The 26759-nt window shown below is 36.3% G+C and overlaps 2 protein-coding genes and 1 pseudogene across 2 annotated transcripts; 2 read left to right on the top strand and 1 right to left on the bottom strand.

Annotated features, from left to right (window-relative positions):
* Positions 1 to 9790: 9790 nt before the first annotated feature.
* On the top strand, positions 9791 to 12329 carry LOC113323637 (nitrilase-like protein 2). The gene is made up of 9 exons (XM_026571970.1): positions 9791 to 9981; positions 10118 to 10254; positions 10335 to 10463; positions 10609 to 10667; positions 11063 to 11175; positions 11305 to 11397; positions 11504 to 11606; positions 11743 to 11825; positions 12014 to 12329. Exons 1-9 carry the CDS (start codon positions 9880 to 9882, stop codon positions 12053 to 12055), a joined length of 861 nt encoding a protein of 286 aa, XP_026427755.1. The 5' UTR covers positions 9791 to 9879; the 3' UTR covers positions 12056 to 12329.
* A 57-nt stretch (positions 12330 to 12386) lies between these two features.
* LOC113323638 lies at positions 12387 to 13993 on the bottom strand. The gene is made up of 4 exons (XM_026571971.1): positions 13727 to 13993; positions 13508 to 13628; positions 12983 to 13398; positions 12387 to 12883 (listed from the first exon to the last, which is right to left on the bottom strand). The coding sequence occupies exons 1-3, from the start codon at positions 13759 to 13761 to the stop codon at positions 13021 to 13023; spliced, it is 534 nt and encodes a 177-aa protein (XP_026427756.1). The 5' UTR covers positions 13762 to 13993; the 3' UTR covers positions 12387 to 12883; positions 12983 to 13020.
* Positions 13994 to 24614: 10621 nt separating this feature from the next.
* On the top strand, positions 24615 to 24714 carry LOC113325492 (annotated as a pseudogene).
* Positions 24715 to 26759: the final 2045 nt, after the last annotated feature.

Genomic DNA, 26759 nt, shown 5'->3' with positions numbered 1-26759 from the left:
TGCGGATTGAAAATCTACCTATCTTACCTTTAGGGAGATTATTAGATTTGTTATTATAATGTCAACAACGACATTTTAAGGATTGAATGTATGCAGATTATTGTGTTGTTGAATTCGGGAATCAAGCGTATGTGTAATGAATTCTTGTAATTTGTTTATCCATATGATGTAAGATTTTTGTCACTAAAATTTACAAAGAGGGATATTGTTAAGCACAACTCGGTTGAATCCACAAAGCGTTGGTATGTCAAGTTCGTTTGTCGTATTTTAGTGAATCAAAACTCATGTTAAGAGTCGCTTGATTATATACTAGAGTCAACTTCATATAGGTTAGCTTGAAAGTATTAGGATTTGAGACATTACAAGTATTGCGAAGACTTGAATATGTGAAGAAGCAAGGAGCTACAATGACAACATCGTCCTTCCACTTGAGGTTAATGATATTTGACTTGAACTGTTTCATTGCCTAACGTATCTTTCAAGTCGTGCATATTGAAAACAAAACTACGAAGCATGATTGAACTCTAGATAGACATAGTATTAAGGAATACAATACGAGGTTTATTGATTAACCATTAAACTTTGTAGATAAGACATCAACATAATCGTTTGAATGCTAATGTGATTATGTATGGGTATAAGGTAAGGATTTCATCCTAGGAAACAATGTTTTACATGTGTTTGAAGAAATTAAATGCATGAACTTGTTTTGTTAATCGAAAAGGAAATCGCCAGGCGTTATTGGTATTGTTATTCATTGCATATCTTTTGAACAAAAAATATGTGTGATTAGAATAACCGATCATGACTTGTTTGTGTTCTTGGTAAAAATATTCACAAAGTCCTGACTTTTGTGTTGGTATGACTTTAATTAGTGAAACCGATCTTAAGTAATCAACTGAGATGGTATGATTGAGTTTGTGATTTTGTGGTTGACCAACTCTGGGTAAAGGGGAACCGATCCTAGTACCTAGTCAACCAAATTTTGAAAGCTAGTGTGACTAAGCACAATACTCACATGGAGGTAGAACCGAAACTTGTTTTGGTAGAACCGTTAAACCCATGATTTGTGATTGAATGTTCTTTGATCAATCACATAGTTCTTGAAATTCAGATGAACCAATTCTAAACTTGTTTGGAAGTGTGGAAAATCGGTTTCGAGGGTATAAGTATGAAAGAGTAATTATAAAGTAAGGATGTTGACATACTTTGAACACGTGTAGTGAATGTTAATCTTTAATTGTTCAAAGTTATTCCTTAATAGCCAAAGGAAGAAAATCCCGGATCGAACACATATAAGTTAAGAATCTTTTAATTAAGGTTTTTAATTTTATTTTAGGAAAATAATAATTAGTAATGTACAATTAGAGATTTTGCAAGAGATTTTGATCATTATTTTGGACAGAGCATTTCCAGGAATTATGGAAACCGAATTTGGGCGTTAATGCATATCATGAGAATATTTTCGGTTTGGAAATTCCTTGGTGTCCAAACTTCCTTGGTCTATAAATATGAAAGTTTGCATTTCGAGCAAACTAATCCTTCGTAACATCAAACTACCTCTTGTTGTGAAGCCGCCTATTTGGAGAAGAGAGTAGCCTAATTAGGTAAAATCTCTTACAGCCGCTCAGTTTAAAGTCTTCTTTGGGATTGAGAATCTCTATTAGTATCGCCGGTGGGAAACTAGATAATTTCGGTTTATCTTTTATTTTCATTGATTTGATTGACTAACGGTGGTTGAACTACGATTGCACCTAGTTTGTTTATGCTTGAGGATCTTCTCTTCTGATATAAGATTTACTCAAACTAGATCGAAGTTTCGGCAGGGATCTTTAGACTGTTTGTAGATCCGAAGACGATGTTGTGATAATCCATTATTAACAGACTCCGTTCTATGCGTGATTGATCACAAGAGATTCAAGTTGATTGTGTGCGGGTATTCATTGAAGATCTAAGAATATTTGAAGACAAAGAAGAGACTGAAGATTTCTGATTTGGGGTTCATAATCTTTGGTGTGCACAATACTTGTTTCGGTAAAAGAGGATCCAACTATAATCAGTTTTATCCTTGTGATAAATTAGATTGATTGGTTGTGTAGATCGGCATCAAGAAAATTCTGTGTGATTAATAGTATTGATTGCAAAATCTTAACAATTACTTCGGTAGTTGAATATAAGATAGATCTAAGGACCTGACGAAGGAGTTTATTGAGATAAACAGAAGATCCTTTGTCTAACTCATATCACTTGGTTGAAGGGAGTTGATACCAAACATATTTGTTGTTCATTTACTGTCTGGAATACGAACCAAAGGAATTGTTCCAAGTGCGTGACTTATTCATAAGTTGGAGGCGTGGGAATACAGACGGAACTAGGTGAACTATAAGTTTAGTTGCTTGGTCTCAACTATACGAAGTTGTGTTATTTTGTATAGTGGCTTAATCCTGAGAGTACTCAATTCTGGACAAGGTCCCGGGGTTTTTCTGCATTTGCGGTTTCCTCGTTAACAAAATCTTGATGTGTCATTTACTTTTATTTTCCGCATTATAATTATTTTATTATAATTAAAGTAAATTACACAAATGTTAGTTCCTATTTACTTGATAAGTAATCCTATTGTGCTTGGTTAAGTCCGAAACTTTTTATAAAGTAAACATACTTCGTTGTTGTATTGTCTCGATCTCGTATCCATAGACGATCACATGAAGTGTGAACCGATTAGTTGCATTGTCTCGACGCAGTCCATAGACAATCACTTTCGGAGAAAGGACTTATAGGTATGAAAAGTTTTAGATTGAGGTATATTTGGGTACCCTCGTCTTTTCAGCTATTCCAAACCCTAGTAATCCTTCTAAAAAAAACAAGAATAAAATTCTCATTAGACATCAAGACAAACTCGTAATGCACATACAAGATGATTTGTCCTTAGAGGGTAGAATCAATCTTTTTCAAACGGATTTACACCAAGAATATCTACCAAAGGTGTATAAAAATATTTTCTTAATAAAGAAGAATATACAAAGTCATTATCGACCATACACCATAGTTCACAAAAGATGATTGTGAACATTCAATAATCCAATAACAATACATACTACTGCCTATTCTTGAACTTCCTTTTTTATGATTCACCAACAACATTATTGTAAAATCTACAAATGAGCTTATAAGAGAATTAATCCAAGACTCCAAGTTCCCAAGTCCAAGAGAAGTGGAAGAAGACTGACGAAACAGAGCAAAACACTCAAAAACAAGAGTCAGAACAAAGACCAATCTTAACTCTTCCAAATTCAGGAATTCTCATCTCCATTTTCAAGAGAATTAAAAGAGGAAGAGAGTGCATAAATAATGAGGTCATTCCGAGTTCGGACGAAGAAGATACAACCAAAATAAGTTTACTGAAAATCGACATCTACATGCCAGTATGCATACGGGTTTGCAAACGAATTTTCGTGACCTGGAGAAGTATGCAAACGGGTATGCGTACTAAAACCCTTGGATTTTGATTTTAAAAGATGGTATACATACCTGGTATGTGTTCCATGAAGTCCAAACATCCCGAACTACTATTTTCAAACCTAAACATTTAAGAACCTTAAACAGATATCAAATTAGGTAGAAATGAACGATAAGCAAGGTACATGGGATCATTATAAGTACTCTAAGCAAATGATAAAAACACAAATCTTTCTCAAGTTTATAGATATACCTTTTAGAAGAATCCAATTGAATTCTACAGTCTTACCAAAGATTCAAAATCGTACCTAACGCAACATGTACGCCCCAATTCTCGTGTTTCCTTCACCGTATACATAACATGGAATTCTTGGTGAGAATGTACTTCCAACACAATAAGGTTTTGTCGAGGTGAACAATGTCTTTCTCACGATGGCACCAAGAAAGAGTTTCTTTCCAACAAATCTTACACCTTACAGTATTGCATGAGAACCAAGGAACTGTCTTTACAAGGAAACCAAAGAATTTTAGAACCACAAAAAAAAAAATTGTGTTTCTGATTTCTTATTTCCGTTGATAATTTTTGGTATTGCATAGGGAAACTCTTTTGATAAGAAGAGACGTCCTAACTTTTTCATAGGGAAGAACAATACTATTATCTTGGTAAGATGTATCAGGAATTGACCAATGAATTGATTCATGCTTATTGATGATACAGTCAGAAGACTCAGACTTAAACTCTTCTTGTAATTCGTTTAGTTTGTTACAACTAACGGGATTACACAGAGGAGGAGCATTGTTCTCACTGGTTGGTAAATCAATGTCAACCTCAACATGAATATTATTCATTATAACTATATTTATCTTATCAAGAGATTCTTGTTCTTTCTGGAGGTATAACTCAACATCAAGATGTACACTTTCCAGTTTCTTTTCAAGACCTGAAAACACATCAAGGGATTTTAAACCAGGTGGAGGTTTATATAGAATTTCTTCTACAAATTTTATTAAATCAGTCATGGAAGAAAATTCAGAAATACCTGGATCTAGAGGTGCGTCTATAGAGATAACACTTTTGTCCATATTCAGATCGCCACAAACACAGACTTATAAGGTCTTTAACGTGTTTGCGTTCTCTGATACCAATTGAAAATGCGGGGGTCAAACAACCACACTCAAAAATTCGTTTGGAAATCTGAGAGGACTAACTCTAATATACTTTCTAGAGAATCAACTAGACAGTCAGACTCAATCCAGAGAAAAGTATATACAAGATTTTTATATCTCTAACTCTTAATTCAATTCGCAATCACCAAATAGAAATCTGTGAGCCCGATTGAATATAAGAGGAGTAAACTTGAATGGTACCAAAGACCAATGTTCAATCAATTTCAATCAACAAGAAAAGGTTGTATTTCCCAATGATCGATTCAACGCATAACCTGTGATATTTCAATTATATAACAAAATATAATGTGGAAAAGAAATAACACAGATATCAGAAGTTTTGTTAACGAGGAAACCGCAAATGCATAAAAACCCCGGGACCTAGTCTAGATTGAACACCACACTGTATTAAGCCACTACAGACACTAGCCTACTACCAATGAACTTCGGACTGGGCTGTAGTTGAACCCTAATCAATCTCACACTGATTCAAGGTATAGTTGCGCTCCTTACGACCCAAAGTCGAAGACTTGATAAACAAATCTATCTCACACAGAAAAGTCTATTGGTATAGATAAATCTGTCTCCCACAAAAATACCTATGAGTTTTTGTTCCGTCTTTTGATAAATCAAGGTGAACATGAACCAATTGATAAATTCCCAAAGAACAACCAAGTATGATCAATCACCTCACAATAATCTAAATCATATGATGGAGAAACTAGATATTATGGAATCACAAACAATCAGACAAAGATGTTTGTGATTACTTTTTATCTTGACTATCGGAGAAATTAACCTCGAGCAAATCTTAGAGAAGATAGTACTCAAACGATAGAATTGGTCAAGATCAAAACACGCAACTACAAGAGAAATAGTTGGGTCTGGCTTCACAATCCAATGAAGTCTTTGAAGTCGTTAACCTACAGGGTCTCGATATAAACCTAAGGTTAAAGTAAAATCGACTCTATCTTATGCAACTAGTAACACACAGAAGTGTGGGGATTAGGTTTCCCAGTTGCTAGAGTTCTCCTTTATATAGTTTTCAAACAGGGTTTGCAATCTAAGTTACTGGTAACAAAGCGTTCATTATTCACCGTTAGATGAAATACATGATTCAACTAAGCTAATATCTTTCAAAAGTTAGATCGAACTTAGCTTGTTACACACAAGTGAAATGTACCCTCATTTAGGTTTATGTAACCATACCCAAACGTGTACACCATGTTGGCTCAACAATACTTAACCGAAGTTAGCCATATGATTAACTCTCATATCAACCATATTCATCTTAACCATAACTAGTTCAAATGACTCAAATGAAACTAGTTAAAGAGTCGTTCAATTGCTATTTTCTCATAGAAGTATACAAGAACACAATTGAAGCAAAATCGGTTTGATTCACTCGAATCAATTCATGAATATTATAGCCACGGTTGCAAAAATTGCATTCCTTATTATATAAATGTTTAAGTTCATGTACACAACCTATTTTAGAAAGTAACCCACTCAAGTATGCAAACGGGTACGCATACTTAAGTAGCCGGACCGAGTTTGGTTACGCCAGTACGCGTACGGGTGCGCATACTACTTCATACTTCCAAACTCCAGCAGAAATTCACGGAGGTGAACTTTCCACCAGTATGTGTACGGGTACGCATACTTGCCCAGACATCAGCAACCGCCAGTACGCGTACGAATTCGCATACTTCAGGCTCCCGGTTTTGGACTTGCACACAAATGTGATTAACACACTATGTTTATATCCAAACACGGTTGATTCTAAACTCTTTATTTCAATCATTGGAACTTTCTTAAAGGATCAAAATAGTCATTTTCACATACTATTAGCATCAAAGGGATTTTCAAGTTATTGAAATTATCATAATGAAACATTTCAAGTCTTTAACAAATGATTGTATCACACAAACCACGTAAGATATTACTCGACAATTTTCATATGATCACATTTGTGACTTGCACACTATGTTTATTTCAAGTCTTCACGCTATGGGTTCGCATACTTCAGGCTCCCGGTTTTAGACTTGCACACAAATATGATTAACACACTATGTTTATATCCAAACATGGTTGATTCTAAACTCTTTATTTCAATCATTGAAACTTTCTTAGAGGATGAAAATAGTCGTTTTCACATACTATTAGCATCAAAGAGATTTTCAAGTTATTGAAATTATCATAATGAAACATTCCAAGTCTTCACCAAATGATTGTATCACACAAACCATGTAAGATGTTACTCGACAATTTTCATATGATCATATTCTTACTTTCGTCAAGAATGTAAGATGAACTTGGTCGAAGCGAAAGCTTGCCAACACATATTCCGAGAAATATGTAAGTGAGTTAAACTCAGCTCGAAATCTCAAATGTGCATAATAAAAAACTATATCATAACACGACTTATGTCTCAATATATGAGATAGAGTAGAAATAGACTTTCCAAGTGATAGATGAGTTTCAATCTCCACATACCTTTTGTCGATAAAGTTTCACAAGCTCCCCTTAGTAGTTCTTTGTCTTCAAATGATGAATGACGTGAAGTCTAATGCTCAACTACACAATCTATGTCCTAGTCCGAGACATCAACTAGTAGGCTAAAAAACAAGACTTATAGTTTTGATCACTAACATTGACAAACATGCTTGAGATAGCAACGCATGCGAGTTCGACCGAGCAATGCTCTAACAGATGTTTCATGATACCTAAGACAACAGCAAAGAAAATCAATGCCATTCAGAGGGACTTCTGGTGGGGAAAAGATACTAACTCTGGAGGGTTTTAACCAAAATCCTGACCAAGTTTATGTAAACCTATCCATAAGGAAGGTTAGGATTTAGAGATGCTCACAAGTTTAATTTAGCAATGGTATCCAAACTAGCCTAGAGACTTATTAAATAAAAAGAATCCCTTTGGGAAAAAACAATGAGAAATAGGTACTTCAAAACTAAATCACCTCTAAAAGTAAAACCACCTGTTAAGAGCTCTTGGATTTGGAAATGCATCTTTCAAGGTCTAGAACTCATCCAGAAATACAACATATGGGAAATAAGAAATGTTCTAAGCATTAATATCTGGGATGACAACTAGTTACCAGGTTATACTACTTCTCTGCTAAGGTATAAAAATTCGTCTAATAATCACCTGTCCTTAGTGGCTGATCTTTTCAACCCAAATTCACATTCTTGGAATACTACCTTCATTGAAAATTCCTTCCCTAAGGTTATTGCAACAAAAATACTACAACTAAATCCTTTCCAAGATTTAGATGGAAACCCAAAATAAGACCAATTAAGATGGACCCTAACTAGAACAGGAGATTACACTGTTAAATCTATCTATGAAAAATGAATGAATCAGGAACATAAATAACTAGTATCTTTTTACCAGACTCCTTCTGGAGATCTATTGGAAATTGGAAGTGCCACAAAGGATTAAAGTGTTTCTATAGAAATGCCTGCAGAATGTTATTGCTACTAATGTTAATCTATATGATAAAGTTGATGATATTAATCCTAACTGCACTATGTGTCGCGAGGAATTAGAAACTACAGAGCATTTATTTCTTCACTTCCCTTATGATAGAAAAGTCTGGGAGTCAGCCCCCAACACTTTATCCCTACAACTTGACCCCTTTATATCCTTGCTAGACTTATATAAAGATTGGATTCATAACCCAAGGAAGGATAACTCTTTAGGATTAGCCTTAACCAAAATGTGGATGATTTGGAAAGAAAGGTGCAACAGAGTTTTTGAATCAAAAACTAGATCAGTAATGCAATTAACCAAGGACATCCAAAGACACCTCCTTTTCTGGGATAGAAAACTCAATAAACAGGTGAAGTAACATAGAAATACTGCAAAACCTAAACCTAATTGGATAGCTCCAGAGAAAAACACACTAAAGATTAACATTGATGCGGCTTGGGACTCAGCTGTAGCCCCCTCTAGTTTTGCTTTAATTTTGAGAAATAATGCAGGAAACTTCGAAAGTGGCAGAGCAGGACCATCAATCACACCAGACACGCAAGAAGCTTTATTAGTAAGAGTGTATCCGGCAGCAGTATGGGCTAAAGAAATTTCAGTATTGAAGGGGATTGCGAAAGCTTGTTCAACTACTTCAAGGGAAAATTTTTTAAGGTCTCTTGGAGAGGCAGAGCTCTCTTAAATGAGGCATCAAAAATAGTTGGAGATTGCCACAACTTTTTGGGTTTCCATTTTGTTTATAAACTAGGAAATGAAGCAGCTGATGCTCTTGCTAAACATGCTAAGACTTTAGCTTTTGTTATGGATTGAGATAACCTCTCACCTGCTTGTATTTTCCAAAAACTTGCAGTAGATAAATCTAATATTAGGAGAACTTCACAACTCTCTGTATTAGATGACTCTACTTCGGATGTAATTGTGCCTCCTTCGAAATGCTAGTCTTTTTATGAAATGCCTTATTCTCTCTCTCAAAAAAAAGTGTCTTCTAATTAAAACCCAAAATCTAGTGGGTGCAAGGGACGTACTTGCACCCTCTTTCTACGGCCCCGATGGTAATGATTTTCTTGAAGAAAATGAGTGAGAGAGAAGAGAGACAAAAGATATTATACTCTTGCGAGTTGCGATTCTGTTAACGAGACATTCTTTATTTCCATCACAATTTAACATTTCTTTCAGCGGCAAATCCGGATTTAGCAAATTCGACCGAGACAGATTTAGAGAGAAAGAAAATAGATTTCTGTTATCTCCCTCCCTTTTAATAACAACAAACGAAACTGGAATGTTTTCCGTGTTTGAGCCGGAGTAAAATTCGTCCATTGGATCTGGCGATCTTAAATTTCGGCCGTTAGATAATATTTCATTTTGGTGTCTGCACACATGAACTTAAACGTAATAAACAAAACGCGGGGACTTCTAACACAATAAAAGGTAAAGCTGTCGCACAGGGACCTAAACGTAACAAATAGAGATGCGGGTTTTTTTAACAGATAATAGGTAAATTTAGTGCACCTAAAGATAAAATTTGTGAATAAAAACGTGCAAAGCGCGTGCTCTCTTACCTGTTTTTGTAAATCCTGTAAACTTGACACGTGTCAAATCATGTCGATAGTAGAATAATAAGAGATTTAACTCAGAGAAGTCAAAATCAAGATGGCACTTGGTTTGACTCGGACTCCAAGCTTCATCACTCGCCTTCCAGTGATCCGTCCGGACCGTTCAGTTTCGTTAACTGTAAAGTCTTCTTTATCGATGGCAAACAACAGCAACCACACAGTGAGAATAGCTGCTGCACAGATGACATCAATCAATGACCTAACTTCCAATTTCAATACTTGTTCTCATCTTGTAAAGGTAAAATACTTTCTCCAATAGATTAAGAATGAATTAGGATTAGGGGAGATTGAGTTTCATTTTGTGTAGGGATTGAATTGGATCAAAATCGTTAGGGAAATTGAATTAAATTGGTTTTAATATTCATGTTTTGTAGGAGGCTGTTGCTGCTGGAGCAAAAATGATTTGTTTTCCAGAAAACTTTTCTTTTGTTGGTGCCAGAGATGGAGAAAGTATGAAAATTGCGGAACCTCTAGATGGGCCAATCATGCAAAAATATTGTTCCCTCGCTAGGTAAAGAAAGTCCCAACTACCATTAAACTGATATTTTGATCTCTTTGAGTGTAAAAAAATTTGTAGTTTGTGAATACCAGAGAATCCAACATATGGTTGTCACTGGGAGGATTTCAAGAGAAAGGACCTGATGATACACACTTGTGTAATGCACATGTTTTAATTGATGATACTGGGCATCTTAGGAGCACATACCGGAAAATACACTTGTAAGATACGCCTTCTCTTCCGATTGGGCTTATTTTTATGTCTTACATTGGTTCAACTGAATATCTTGTCATCAGATGGTAAAGATTTAAGAAAACGTTTGTACTTACTACAGTATAATGCTCTTATCTTTCCTATTATCTGAAGGTTTGATGTGGATATTCCTGGCGGAGCTGTCTTCAAGGAGAGTAGTTTTACTGAAGCAGGTATGAACAATAGCACATACATGGTTAGAAGGATCAATAAGTCATTAGAACTCCACATGAATTCCCTAGATTGAAAAAAAATCTCTTTTCAAATGATCATAAATCTGTATTCTACTAGGTTGTTGAATATTACACGAAATATGGAGGTGACTGTCCATCCAAAAGCACTGTAGTTTCAGTAACCTTCTGAACCTAATTAATTGGTTGATAACCATTGAACGCATAACCATCTTGTGCATTGCCATCAATATGACACAATCGAAGCCTCCCTTCCAATCTATACAAACATCTTTATGTTAATCGTTAATCGCTAGCCATATACGGCTGTTTCTATACCAGCAAGGGGCAATCTGTGACTTTTGGATATTAGATTATTAAACTACTGCAGTTTTCAGGGAAGAATATTGTCGTAGTAGATAGCCCTGTTGGGCGTTTGGGTCTAACTGTCTGCTATGATTTGAGGTTCCCGGAGCTTTACCAGCGGTTACGTTATCAGCATCAAGCACAGGTAGAATGTGAATTCTGTTAACTGAACATATTATGTTTTTCTGTTCTTTTTCTTCACCAAAAGAAGAACAGAATAGTTCTACATTGTATTTTATAACCTCATGTTTATTTCCATGAGAACTCCTTGCAGGTTCTCTTAGTACCTGCAGCTTTTACTAAGATAACTGGGGAGGCTCATTGGGAGATTCTCCTTCGTGCTCGTGCAATTGAAACCCAGTGCTATGTACTATATCTTAAATTTTCCGGTTCTAACTTTCTTGACTAGGTTTCTAAACTGATGTGATATCTTGCTTCTAATATTCTGTTATTATTTATGTTCATACCATTAGGTAATTGCTGCTGCACAAGCTGGAAAGCACAATGATAAAAGAGAAAGCTATGGTGACACCTTAATTATCGACCCATGGGGAAAAGTTGTCGGTCGACTACCAGGTGGAAATTAATCTCACTCAATTGCGTGTGGGATATTCACTAGTTGTTTTTTTAAGGTATCCCCGTACTTGAATTCAATGGCAGTCATGTACCAACACTTGATATTTTCTCTTTTTTTTGTTTTGTTTTGTTGCAGATCGAGCTTCAACTGGTATTGTTATAGCAGATATTGACTTCTCATTAATAGATTCTGTTAGAACTAAAATGCCTATTTCAGAGGTAAAACTCTATAACAACTTACAGTATCTAGCTGATCAACAGAGCAAAGGATGTTAGGGTCCTTATGTTTGAAGTGTAAACTTTCCTTAAAGAAAGTACCCCTTTATTGTCATATTTTAGAAAACTAATGAAAACATAGATTACGTTTTCTTTTTTGGTTTCCCTAATGTTTTAATCTTGTTTTCCAGCATATGAAGCCACTTAAATTCTGGAACTCTGCTTCTCCCTGACTTTTAGAGAAGGTGTTCTTCAGGCATCACTGCGAAAGTAAGTGAAATAAAATACTTAAATGCGATACTCCATATAATTCACTGCTTGTATGAGGCCCTCGTCCTGTTCATGTTATCAGTTAGGACAAGAAATTGGATCTTGCAGTGACCGTTTTATTTTTTTAATCGGCAGTCAGAGACGATTCTGTTCAAAATGTAATACCAACTCTTTTCCAATTATTAAATAAATTTGGTTCAGAACCGACAAAATTTATTTTAAGTAACATAACCAACATTTAACTGTGAATAACCTAAATATTCCTTTAATGTTTATAGCTGATAGTGGTGGTGATGCTTTGTTTTGGTTTTGAAATTTTAATGATGCAATAATCTCTGTTGATAGGCAGTAGATGATTTATTAACCCAATGTGGGTTATGAGAAAGATGTATTGAAATTTTGAATATAAATAACAAACGAGGTAGGGTACTAGTTGGTAACAAAACCTTATGAAAATGATCCAAATGAAGTCCATGAAAATTGAAAAGGACTCTTGCGATCTTGATTAAGACTTGATTGTGGTGTTTTAACTGTGGAGAAACAGAAGTCACTCATCTGGAGCAAATAACATCTTTTCTCCCCATTGAGTTGTGAAGTTGTTTCTTTGCATGTCCTAAAGCAGTAAGAACATCAAGAACTTCTCCGCTGTTAATCTTTTTTTTATTAGTTGTTGACGTTGGCCAAATAGTAGCCGGAACTAAAGCCAACGAGTTATTGACAAACTCGTCTGAGCTGTTAATCTTTTTTTTAAGTTGTTTTCGCTTGCCTCTTTTTCATCTGTCAAAGTTTGTCTGAAAGAAGACGGAACAAACTAATAAATTCAGATACCAATTTATATGTAGCCATTGCAAAACATGGAAAATGCAGTTGACTGATGAAGAACTCAATACCTCGTATATTCCTCTTGAATGTCACGTTGTCTTTCCTCTTAACATTCTCTTGGTTTATCCTTGAAAAAACGATCGTCGCTATTCTCACAAGAATGAGCTGTACCCACAGAGCCCGAACTACTCACAGTTGTTGTCATTTGATGATCATGATTTGATAAAGTACATACTGAATTTTCTCTACTTACTCTTGTAATTGAACTATCAGAAATTCCCTCCTGTGACGTACTACATTGTACTAGTTTAGAAATTTGTAAATCAGAATTTTGCTTTTCTGGTTCTCCGAGATCTGATGAAGTACTAGTAGATGACTTTACAAGTGATGCAGATTTCATCTTTTTCATTAGTAACTTTAGTTTCTTCTCTGCTTTGTTTCTCAATTCAGTCTCTGTACTTAGTTGTTTTTCTAGCTCCATTAACTGTACCCACCCACCAAACAATTTCAAAATTAGTCGGAATATGAACAGGGATTATCATATCAGATGAGAAAGAAAACAAAATGCAAAAACAATGTTGGATAAAGTTAACCTTGTTTTCCATGAATTCTGCATCATCTTTAGCTGCTTTTGAAGCTACTCTTTCTGCTAGTAATCTTCCTCTAAAACATTCTAAAGTTCTTAAATTATTCTCTCCTTCCATCTCTTTCTCTCTGCAAAAAAAAAAAAAACCCACAACACAAAAACATCAAAATTCAACTCATTATCCAGAAAAACAAAAAGAGACCAAAAAATGTATAAGAACCCACACCTCCATTTATTAGTTCCATTACCATCAACGACCATTCTCTCCTTTACTTGTTGATAGAAATTTTCCTATAACTTGGCACTGAAACAAAATATCAACCCAACTAACATTTGTATTTTTTTGTTTGAGAGATCAGGAGAGGAGTCAGATTCACAGAAATGGAGTGATATGAATTGAGTGGAATTGAAATTGAATTCTTTTTGTACAAGGAAAAGAATGTTTTGTAGAGAATGAAAATGTTGATGTTTTTTGAACTGGTTCCCTTATGCACAGGGAACTGGTAGATGGGTCACTTTATATCACTACAGTATAGTCTTAAATTGGAGTAGGGGCTCACAGACCTGACAGGACTTGTTACTTTCTTCATGAGAATTGTGCCAATCCTTACCATTCAATAGTTAGTTCATTGGTCCTGTGAAGTGTAAACTAACATCAGGATCAGTTTTAGTGCTTCTTGGACTTGGAGTAATCAACCTAAGAGATTTTAGAAAATAATTGGAAATTTCACTGTGATGGTGAAAACAGTAAAATTTTATCAACTTATCGGACAAACAAATGCCCCGGAATTTTGAAAGGTGCACAAAAGTACTGAGAATCAATTATGAATCAGCTTCTCACGTGATCTTTTTTGTTTTCAAATGTATACTCTGTCGGTACTTTATATTCAAAATATATTTGGCTTCATCTGCACTCAAAGGAGTTCATCAACACACAACCTATATTTATCGTTTCGTTTGGTTTCTTTTCATACAATATGCTAAAAGATGAGGCTCCCAGAAGAGTGTGACCAGTAAAAAAAATGTAGATTCTGGATAGGAAATATAGGTGAAAGTTTCAGTGTCAGTGATTTAAGTGATAATACAGAATTAGTATCTTTGTAAGTGACTAAAAATAAGATAGAATCAATTATGATTTATTTTATAATTTAGTTTAACTTTGTGTGATGAATGGTGTGGGATTTGGTGCTGTCATAAGTGTAGGCGGTTAGGTAAGGTATGGTCCTTGTTTGACACATATACGAGGGAGGCAGAGAGAAGTTGGAGAAGCTTAAAGTTTACACTTAATTTGAATGAATGAATGGCTTCCTCCCAATAGTGGGTTTAATCAATTGTTTGGCACTTTGGTTATTCTTTTCCTAGTGGTTGTTGACTAAACTCTAAAGCCCTATGTTGGATGTTATTTTTGAACGCTGTTTTTGGCAGTACTGAATTCTTATTAGGCATACAAAATAATAATTCTAATTTGGATGACCTTATAAAGGTATTCTATGTGCATATTGAATTACCTATATACTCTTAAATATGTTAAATTACTAATCTATTCCTAACCCTAATAGAAAAATCTAAAATCATTGAACCAACAAATCAGTTTCATTCAACCCCTTATTTTCTTCCCCTCCACAGCCGAACCATTTAGCCTCTTCTTTTTGTTTTCATCGCATTATCGCCGAAATTTAATCGTCGATTCGTGAAAAGTTGATCGACGATTAAACTCATCTATATAATGGGTCGTCGTAAGCAAGTATCTTGTTCTAATCGATCAATTGAACAACCTGTTGAAGAAGAAGATTTAGAGAGTGAAGAAGAAACTGAAAATCAACCACAAATCCAACCGGAAGAAGAGATTGAAGAAGAACCAACTCCTGAAATGAGAATAAGAAGGTTAGTTTTACAAACCCATCTCGTATTTGATGTTTTTGATTGGTATGATAGATTTAATTCGTCAAAAACATGTTTGTGCGGCAGTTACGTGGTAGGGTTCGGTGTAAAACTAATTTTAGATGTGCGCCGAGTTGTTCTTGAAACTGAACCTTGAAAGTGCATATGAACGGCTCGGCTTAAAATGCATATCTGTTTTGAGCCGAAATTAATGATACAGAGCCTTATATTTAGGATCGACTTATTCGATGGTGTTAGATTTGAGCCGAATTTGTGTTGTGTGAGTTTTATAAATTTTGCATGTCTGTAGGATCGGCTTATATGGTAGTACTAGTTTTGCGCCAAATAAATGTTCGTTTAATTTCAGAAATTTTGCATGTGTATAGGATCGGCTTATATGCTAGTACTAGTTTTGCGCCGAATAAATGTTGTTTCAATTTCATAAGTTTTGCATGTGTATAGGATCGGCTTATATGGTAGTACTAGTTTTGCGCCGAATAAATGTTATTTGAATTTCATGAATTCTTCATGTGTATAGGATCGGCTTATTTGTATGACACCATTTTGCGCCGAATATATGTTTCAATTCATAAGTGTAGATTCGGCGTATTCGATAGTATTTGGGTTACGCCAAATATTATTGTTAAAATTCCATAAATTTTACAAGGGTATAGGATCGGCTTATTTATATGATATCATGTTACACCGAATACATGTTTCAATTTATAATTATATGTTCAGCTTATTTTGTAGTTTTGGTTGTGAGCCGAATATGTAGAATCGGCTTATAATTATTTTTTACGTATGAGCCGAACCACTCTCTGCGTAAGATAATGAAAATTTTAAGACATAGTTCGGCGCATATGTATTATTTCGGGTAAGCCGAACCTTCTTATTTGTTGACAAGCTTTTGGTATTTCAAATTCATATTTCATATAGTTTGTGTTCTTTTGTTGTTCGAAGTAGTCTTCTAACTTTCATACTTGTGTCAGGACCACTGCAGCTAAAAAGAGGAAGAAGATGGAGGTAACACCTTCTACTTCTAAAACTCCCGATCCTCGAGGAGGAGGTAAGAAAAAATTGGGAGCGGGAAGTAGAGGAGGCATTTGAGAAGAAGAAGATGAACAAGTAAGAGTTGAAAGACAAGAAGAAGGAATAGATGAAGATGAAGAAGTTGATGATAATCAAGAAACACAACCCCAAGGAAAACCCAAGAAAGACAAGAAAGGGAAGAAGGTGGCAGAACCCGAGAAAGAGAAGAACGTTGCAGAACAACGGATCACTGGTTTACACATTCCTTATGAAGATGACGTAATTACACCTAGATCAGATGGTTTGCCTCATGGTCTTCCGTAAAATGGAGGAAATGTGTTGATTGGTTATGTGATGTGATTTCTAGACAGTGGTAAAAGTGGTTCGATTCTCAGACTTGTGAAGGATATTAATTAGATTCAAATTCTAATATTAAAATAGAAAACTCACTAAAACTTATAGAAAACTCAATCAAAGTTGATAACAATATTAAAAGAACACTGAGGCTAAGATTCAACTATTTTCCAAATTCAAAGTAATTTAATCCAATATTTATATTCATGCAATTTTTTTCGTTCAATTTGATTCTAAACTATTGCAACAAGTAGATTCTCAAAATAACAAGTGTAAATCCGAAGCATAGAACATTAAAAACCTAGGTCCAAGCATGCTCTATCAAAACAAATAACAATTTCTTAACAAGAATCATTCAGACAATTTTCACTCAAGGCAAAACAATCATAAAAATAATTGCGATAAATAAATAAATAAGAATATACCACTTTTTGTTGGAAAAATAGCTTCCTCTACCGCCTCAGCAATGGAGTTTAGCTCCTCATATTAATCATGATCTCAAAATATTTGTTTATGGCTCAAAAGATGATTAAAAAGAAGAAAAGTGATAATACAGACGATTCGCAACAGTTTGTTGGTGTTGCAGAATCACTATTACAGGGAGAAATAGTAGCTAAAGACCTAATGCAACTGCTGTGATGAACAACACATGGGTTCTGTTGTGAAACAATGATAGTTTTCTGCGACAGTTGCTTGTGCGTCAATGTTCTTCGTGTTCTTCCTCTTCAGCAGCAGCAGCAGAATACGGTATTTTCCTGCAACTCGATCTCTGGAGCTCTGTGGTGTTCTAAACTTCTCTGAAAGGATTCGTCCCCCTTCTATGAGTTATCCCAAATCCTTTTATATCCCACAGGTCGATTTAATCTCCAAGAAATCTCCTTTTTCTTCAACCAAAAGTCTCGGCTTTTCCTTTCTTTCCAAACTCTTTGTACGCGTCTCATGCAGTTATCCAAGCTCTACTCAGCGTATAAAATAAATATGAGGGTTCATATCATCTCACAATCTTCACATAATCTTCCAAATATTCTCCAAATCAAGATAAAGAAAACTCGAAACATGCACGTCCCTGTTTTACTTCCAACCAGAGAAACTCTCGTATTCTTTCCTCTAAGCACCGTACGTACTTCCCCGGTTTATCTCCTCTTCCCTTTTGTGATCAAGTTCTCGAGAATATCTCCCACATAGCTTCCATAAATATAGCAGCAAATACCCGAAAAAACTTGAACTTCTCTGTTTTACCTAAACTCGGTTTCTGTCCCTTTTTCTTCGTATCTACAAGTCTTACCAATCCTGTTTGGCTTAAACAAGCCCGAACCAAGTCAATTTGACGAGAAAACCCAACAAAATCTGCCCAGAAAATCATCTGTATAAACCCGAGAAAAAATACCTTTTCCTGATTAACTAAAACTCAATATCCAGCCAAAGTTCTTCCATTCCATCACCTATACCGACATTGGATTGCCAAAACAGGCTTAGCCCATGAGAATCAACGTTTGAATCTCTTTGAAACTGGTCCAAAACACAACCCCTAAATCTGCCAGAAACTGCACATACTTTCCCGCCATTTTGAATTTCAAACGGAGAAGATGGTGGTCGCCCCCTATCCAGAGTGGGGGTGCGAATAACAGCTGCCTTGGGGTGTCCTAGGGGTGCCCCTTATCCAAACCGGGCGTCCGAATAGCAAGTGTCACCCGGGTGCTTTCCGACAACTTTTCGAGCCAATTTTTTCCAAAAATGTTTATTGGCCAAAAATACCTACAAATAAATAAAACACCATAATAAGTACAAAAATGAACCCTAACAATATATAGAATCGAGACAAATCGGACACAAAATGTGTCTATCAAGTACCCTCAAACCTATTATTTGCTAGTGCTCGAGCAAAAATAAAATAGAAATAAAATCCTAACTCACTGTCGCAGGCATCGTCGATTGCATTTAGCGTATGCAATAAGCCTTTAAACCCCTAGGTGTCCCTAGTGGCGGAGTGTTGTCTCCGGAGGGCTTACCAGAGGTATACCCACAAAACCTTTATACTCCAGACTCTAGATATCTACACAGAACCTTGGAAGGCACTAAAGAATCTCCCTGGTTGGCATACTTATTGACTACAGGAGCAAGTACCCTGATGCGAAATTCCAATTGCTGTACACGAGTTCGCACTCAAGCATACTAAAATTCATATGAAGTGACAGAGCTCTACTCAGATAGTCGCACTATGGACATCAATATCCGGAGTCAAAACTAATCACATGGATAGATCAAGAAGATGGATATAGAAAAACATAGATGGTTTTGATGTTTACTAGGTGAACGGTGTTTCTCATATCTGTCTGAAGGCCTCCGCTAAAATGAACCTATCCTAATGGACTGAGATACTAGTCTGACTAATATCAACACACTTCCATATACAAGGGAACCAGTGATTGATAATCCTAACTCTAGGTCAACACACTGGCATATACAAGGGTTCCAGTGGTCGACTTTATTGAATTTATTCCAGTTGGTCTGATGGTCTGGTCTCAATTTCTCTCCTTTTTTTTTTTTAATCTCAATCACTCTAATTCACCCTAGCATTGGTAACAACTTGAATCGTGAGCCCCACATGATCACTTAGAGAAACATAGTTTAAAAACAAAACAAAATAAAAACAGAAGTGAAAAGGACCCAACGTGATATGGTGAAACTATCATGTTATTTCTAACACCTGAGCTCTGTGCTTTTATGAATAGACTCTTTAGATGTTGCCATCTAGTCAGATTGGTTCCTCAACTCCTACAACCAAAATGATTCCATCCACTTAGATTGGTTAGTGCCATCCTTAATAGGGATAAATTTCTAGGCTCTGGAGTTTATTTATTGCAACGAAAAGGTAACAAAAAGTTCTACCCCACCCCAAACTTAAATCTAAAATTTTCCTCAATGTTTCTAATCAAAGAACAGTACCAAAAATATAAGTAACATGAGGAAATAGTAGAGAGAGAAGTCGGAAAGATAGTACCTGGGTGAAGAGTAACCAAAAACCTACAAAAATATTATACAACATACAAAATCTCCTCGATGGTCAATCAAGGTAAACAGGGTCCTCCAGAGGGACCTCCTCAACATCATCTGTAGGAAAAGGATCTAAAAAGGGCTTCAACCGCTGACCGTTAACCTTCGAAGAACTACTACCATCTGTTTTCTCAATCTCAATAGCTCCATGAGGAAAAACAGTACGGACCACAAAAGGACCGGTCCACCGAGAGCGCAACTTCCCGGGGAATAGATGCAAACGAGTGTCATACAGAAGAACTTTTTGACCTGGAGAAAATGACTTTCGTAAAATGTTCCTATCATGCACAAGTTTCATTTTGTTCTTATACTCCTTACCACTATCGTATGCATCTCTACGAATCTCGTCCAACTCATTGAGCTGGAGCTTTCTTTGAGCTCCTGCCTTGTCAAGTGAAAAGTTTAAGTTCTTAATAGCCCAATAGGCTCGATGCTCTAACTCAACAGGCAGGTGACATGCCTTGCCAAACACTAAACGATAAGGTGAGATTCCAATGGGTGTCTTAAACACAGTACGGTAAGCCCATAAGGCATCGGTAAGCCTCGACGACCAGTCTTTCCTATTTGGATTAACTGTTTTCTCTAGAATACGTTTAATTTCCCTATTGGAAACCTCTACCTGACCACTAGTCTGAGGGTGATATGGGGTTGCTACTCCATGGGTAATACCGTATTTTTTCATTAAAAGAGAGAACGGTCTATTACAAAAGTGTGAACCTCCATCACTAATTATAGCTCGCGGCTTACCAAAACGTGTAAGTATATTCTCTTTCAAAAACTGGACTACGACCCTGTGGTCATTCGTTTTACACGGAACCGCCTCAACCCACTTAGACACATAGTCTATAGCGACAAGTATGTAAAGATAACCAAACGAAATAGGAAATGGACCCATAAAATCAACGCCCCACACATCAAAGACCCCAATCACTAAAATAGGATTCAAAGGCATCATATTTCTACGGAAAATGGTTCTTAACTTCTGGCAATGCTCACAAGAAACACAATGACTATGGGAATCTTTACACAACGAAGGCCAGTAAAATCCACACTAAACAATCTTAGCAGTAGTCTTCTTAGCACTAAAATGACCCCCACATGCATGTTCATGACAAAAGGAGATAATACTAGACTAGTCACTCTCAGATACACATCTCCTAATAATCTGGTCCGGACAATACTTAAACAGATAAGGATCATCCCAAAAGAAATGCTTAACCTCGGCTAAAAACCTAGAACGATCTTGCTTACCCCAATGTTGAGGTTCGACCAGTAACAAGATAATTCACTATATTTGCATACCAAGGTGATTGGGAAACAGAGAACAATTGTTCATCAGGAAACTATCCCTTATAGGAAGGGAATCACTAGGGGAACTAACAACTAGCCTAGACAAGTGGTCTGCTACTACATTTCTGCACCCTTTTTGTCTCTAATGTCTGGGAAAATTCCTGTAACAAAGGATCCATCTAATCAATCTAGGTTTGGTATCCTTCTTAGATAAAAGGTATTTCAAAGCAGCATGATCTGTATAGATTATGATCTTAGAACCTAATATAGGACCTAAACTTATCCAAGGCAAACACGATGGCTAAATTCCTTCTCGGTAGTTGTAGTTCATTTGGGCATCATTCAGAGTTTTGCTAGCATAATAAATCACATGAAGTAATTTGTTTTCTCGCTGACGAGCCAACGTATAGCATAATCTGAAGAATCACACATAATCTCAAAGGGTAGGTTCCAGTTAGGTGCCTGGACTATCGGGGCAGTAGTGAGTAAAGTTTTAAGCTTCTCAAAAGCCTCTAAACAAGCATCATCAAAGACAAACTTAACATCTTTGCAAGCAAATTGCAAAGAGGTCTAGAAATCAAGCTAAAATCCTTAATGAATCGACGGTAAAAACCTGCATGCCCTAGGAATGACCTAATATCTTTTACGGTTTTTGGGACCTGTAAAGTCTTAATAAGGTCAACTTTGGCTTTGTCTACCTCTATACCCTTTGAAGAGACGATGTGCCCTAACACAATTCCTGATTTAACCATGAAATGGCATTTTTCCCAATTAAGCACTAAATTTTTTTCCTTACACCTAGTCAACACTAATGTCAAATGATGCAAGCACTCATCGAAAGATGAACCAAACACTGAAAAATCATCCATAAAGACCTCTAAGAACCGTTCTACCATATCAGAAAATATGCTCATCATACAACGCTGAAAAGTTGCAGGGGCATTACATAGCCCGAAAGGCATGTGTCTATACGCAAAGGTACCAAAGGGACAGGTAAAAGTTGTTTTATCTTGGTCTTCTGGGGCAATAACGATCTGATTATAACCGGAGTAACAATATAAGAAGCAATAGTGACTATGTCCAGCTAATCGCTCTAGCATTTGGTCGATAAAAGGAAGGGGAAAGTGATCCTTCCTTGTGACCTTGTTCAATTTTCTATAGTCAATACAACACACGCCATACCGTGGTCACTCGGGTTGGGATTAATTCATTATTATCATTCTGGACTACAGTGATACCTGATTTCTTGGGGACAACCTGAACATGGCTGACCCACTTACTGTCTGAAATTGGGTAAATAATACCCGCTTCTAACAACTTAAGCACCTATTTTCGAACTACCTCTTTCATGTTAGGGTTCAGTCGACGTTGCATCTCCCTAGAAGGTTTGGAGTCTTCCTCTAAATGAATCTGATGCATACACATAGTAGGACTTATACCCTTAATGTCTGCTATAGTCCACCCTAAAGCTTCCTTATTGTCTTGAAGTACATTTACTAGCCTACTTTCCTGATCACTATCCAAATCGGAAGCTACAATCACCGGTAAAGTCTCAGATGGGCCTAAAAACACATACTTTAGAGTATCGGGTAGTGGTTTAAGGTCCAACTTTGGGGGCTCTTCTAAAGAAGGAATCAAGGTAGTCTCAGAAACTGGTAACGGTTCGAACCTAGCTTTCCATCTATCAGTGTCTAACACAGAGGTAGAATCTAATAGAGAATTCACCTGTTCAATAGTGCTATCATCGTCAAAATCTAAACCAAAATGGGATAGACAACTTTCTAATGGGTCTTCAGACAAAATGTTTGGTAATGACTCCTGAACTAAGGCTTCTATCATGTTCACTTCCTCAACACATGTGTCATCTAGCTCATAAGGTTGCTTACTGACATTAAAAATGTTCATCTCCATAGTCATATTACCAAAAGATAAACTCATCACACCATTTTGACAGTTAATGATCGCATTAGACGTAGCTAAAAATGGGCGACCTAAAATCATAGGTATCTGGTTCTGTGGGTCAGGGACAGGTTGGGTATCTAGGACCACGAAATCCACTGGATAAATAAACTTGTCGACCTCAATAAGAACATCCTCGATAACACCTCGAGGGATTTTAACAGACCTATCAGCTAACTGCAGTGTCATCTGAGTAGGTTTCATTTCACCAAGTCCTAGCTGTAAGTATACATGGAATGGTAGTAAGTTCACACTGGCTCCTAAGTCAAGTAAAGCTTTTTCTACCCGGAAGTTACCTATTGTGCAAGCAATGGTAGGAGAACCTGGGTCTTTGTACTTTGGAGTTGTGGTGTTCTAAATGATTGAACTTACGTGACTAGCTAAAAAGGCTTTCTTATGGACGCTAAGTTTTCGCTTTCGCGTACACATATCCTTAAGGAACTTGGCATAAGCAGGAATTTGCCTAATTGCATCTAATAAGGGAAGGTTTATGGTAACTTGATTAAAAACCCCCACTATGTCATTAAAGTTCGATTCCTTCTTTGTTGGTACTAATAGCTGAGGAAATGAGGCTCTAGGCATAAAATCAGACCTTTCAGGAACCGAATTCACATCATCAGAAACTTTATCAGTCTCTTCAGCTACTGGTCCTGAGAGGTGAGATCATGAGGGGTGAAGTACAGTATGTTCACTATCAGGAATGGTTACCTTATTGTCTACAACTCTACCACTTCTAAGGGTTCTAACAACATTCAATTGATTCGATGGTTTTGCACCTAATTCATGAACTCCTCTAGGGTTGGGTTATGTTTGACTAGGAAACTTACCTTTTTCTCTCAAAGAATCACTTATCAGACCAACCTGGGGTTTTAACTCCGAAATAACCTGACTATTTTCTTGTCCTATCATGTTACTAGCTTGTAGACTCTGTTCTACGGATAACTGAAATTTTGCAGTTTGCTGAGTTAACAAGGCGAGAGATTCCTCTAAATTTAGGATTTTCTTATCTGACTGATTCTGAAACTGAGCTAATCCTGAAGGATTCTTAGTATAGCCAAAACGTGGGGGAGCATTAGAATTACTAAACTGACCTTGACTTTGGCCTTTAGACCACGAAAGGTTCGGATGGTTTCTCCAACCAGGATTATAGGTTTCTGAATATGGGTCAATCTTTTGACGGTTATCAAATATAATGTTATTATAAAGAGCATTGGCTTGCTCTTCAATATTCTGGCCTTCCCAAAAAGGCTCCACTAGTCTGGCCCACTTCTAAGCCTTCTAACCTTTTTGCTATAACATCAATTTTGGCATCTGATTCATTGCCTCCTTCTACCCTATTAACGTTTCCTCTACTTAAAAGAATTGTTTTTTGGGGTGCCCTACTATTTTCCCATTGCGGGGTTTTATCGGCGATTTCATTAAAAAATTCCATCGCCGCATCAACAGTTTGGTTTTCAAATCCACCAGTGCATAGAGACTCAACCATGGTCGTTCTGGAATAATCTAAACCCTCGTAAAGGATCTGAACTAGCCTAAACTTTTCTAAACCATGATGAGGACACTGGGATAATAAATCATTGAACCTTTCCAAATACCTATATAAAGATTCTCCCTCTTGTTGTGAAAATGTGCATATTTGCGCCTAATAGACGATGTTTTGTGCCTAGGGAAAAACTTATTGAAAAAGGCATATGTAAGTTGTTCATATGTCTCAATTGACTCGGAGTCCAAACTATGTAACCACGACTTGGCCTTATCTTTCAGGGAAAATGGGAATAACCTAAGTTTCAAAGCATCATCATCTAAGCCTCTAATTCTTAGAGTACTACAATTTTCCTCAAAATCCCTAACATGGTAATAAGGGTTTTCATTTTCTTTCCCTAAAAAGATTGAGAGCATCTGTAAGGTCCCAGGTTTCAGTTCATAGGGTGCCTCCATTTCAGCTAAATTAATACACGAAGGACGAGTAGTCCTAATTGGATTCAACAAAGCTTTCAAAGTTGCCATTTCTGGCGCTATCGGAGCAACAGGGATTCTCTCCTCAGTTAAAGGACGTTCAAAAACAGACTCTTCAAAAGTCGAACTTTTTAGATTAAGGTAATCGAGACACTTCGAACTACTAGGTTTCTCCTTAAAAAATCTACCTAGTGCGTCTCTTTTACGTTCAGGCATACAATAGAATTTTCTAAATTGGAAGGGTAAGCAAACACAGATCAAGGCCGACTCAACCAAATCAAACCTATTGATTTATAGCAAACAAAAAGCATGATGGCTCCACTTAGATTGTTTCTAGACCAGCTTCTAATCCTTCGAACGGGAATTCGTTACAATTTAAGCAAACCCCTCTGGAATCAATCCGAGTTAACGTAAGTTGAATAGAGGCGAGGGAAGCTCGGTGGAGCTTTGATACCCAAGGCCTCACCAGTATTACAAGGCGGCGCAGTCACGCATTCAACTTACATACACCGTCAAGAACTTCGAAGTATGCTTAAAAGAGTAACCAATATTTTTCGAATGACTTTCCTGTTAAGCTCGTTACCCTATCGGCCTCGTTCTAGTCAAAATTTTAGTCTTAGGTTCGCGTAGGTTACGTGTTCCTAAAGCGGGCAAGAAGAGAACGGTGATGAAATCCGAACCCTTATCTCGTATGGCCAGGCCTTGCCCTTTACTAGAAAAATAAATGTATGTATTCAGTCCTCAACATATATGCATACGAAGGAGTCCAGTAACTCGCTGAAAGGGGATTCGCGATTGTTTAGAATCTTACCTCCCGTTCCAGACGGGGGATGAATCGGTTGTAGTCGACTCGGGCCACTGACTCCGATGTCTAGTGTACGAACCCAAGGTGCAGAGACAATATCGTAATTGTCCTCCTTCTCTGCAAACAATTTATATTTAAAGTACCCTTCCGTAGGGTAATAAAAAAATAATGTCCCAAAGTCCAAAAGTCCAAAAAGTAAAGAAAAATTACAAAAATAATAAACCCTAATATAGTTTTTCTTTCTTTTCTAAAAGAAAATAAACAAACCCTAAACTAAAATTGTCTAAAATAAAATTGTCTTCTTTTCTGTTCTTTTTACTTTAATCTTTAGCTCCAAGTCTTTATGAAATCACCAAACTCTTTGGCTTAATTTTCTTTATGATCCAGAACCTGTAGACACAAGATAAATACCCAAAAACATAAAAAAGAACAAAAATAAAAAAAAAATGAAAATAAAACAAATATAAAACCCTAAAAACAAGTCTGCGTCGGCGACGCCAAAAATTGATGTGATTTGTCGACAGTGGTAAAAGTGGTTCGATTCTCAGACTTGTGAAGGATATTAATTAGATTTAAATTCTAATATTAAAATAGAAAACTCACTAAAAATTATAGAAAACTCAATCAAAGTTGATATCAATATTAAAATAACACTGAGGCTAAAATTCCACTATTTTCCAAATTCAAAGTGATTTAATCCAATATTTATATTCATGCAATTTTTTTCGTTCAATTTGATTCTAAACTATTGCAACAAGTAGATTCTCAAAATAACAAGTGTAAATCCGAAGCATAGAACATCAAAAACCTAGGTCCAAGCATGCTCTATCAAAAGAAATAACAATTGCTTAACAAGAATCATTCAGACAATTTTCACTCAAGGCAAAACAATCATAAAAATAATTGCGATAAATAAATAAATAAGAAT

Source organism: Papaver somniferum, chromosome 11 (assembly GCF_003573695.1).
Source record: "Papaver somniferum cultivar HN1 chromosome 11, ASM357369v1, whole genome shotgun sequence".
Taxonomy (NCBI): Eukaryota; Viridiplantae; Streptophyta; class Magnoliopsida; order Ranunculales; family Papaveraceae; genus Papaver; species Papaver somniferum.
Note: the sequence above shows the minus strand (reverse complement) of the source record. Positions and strands in the feature narration are given on the sequence as shown.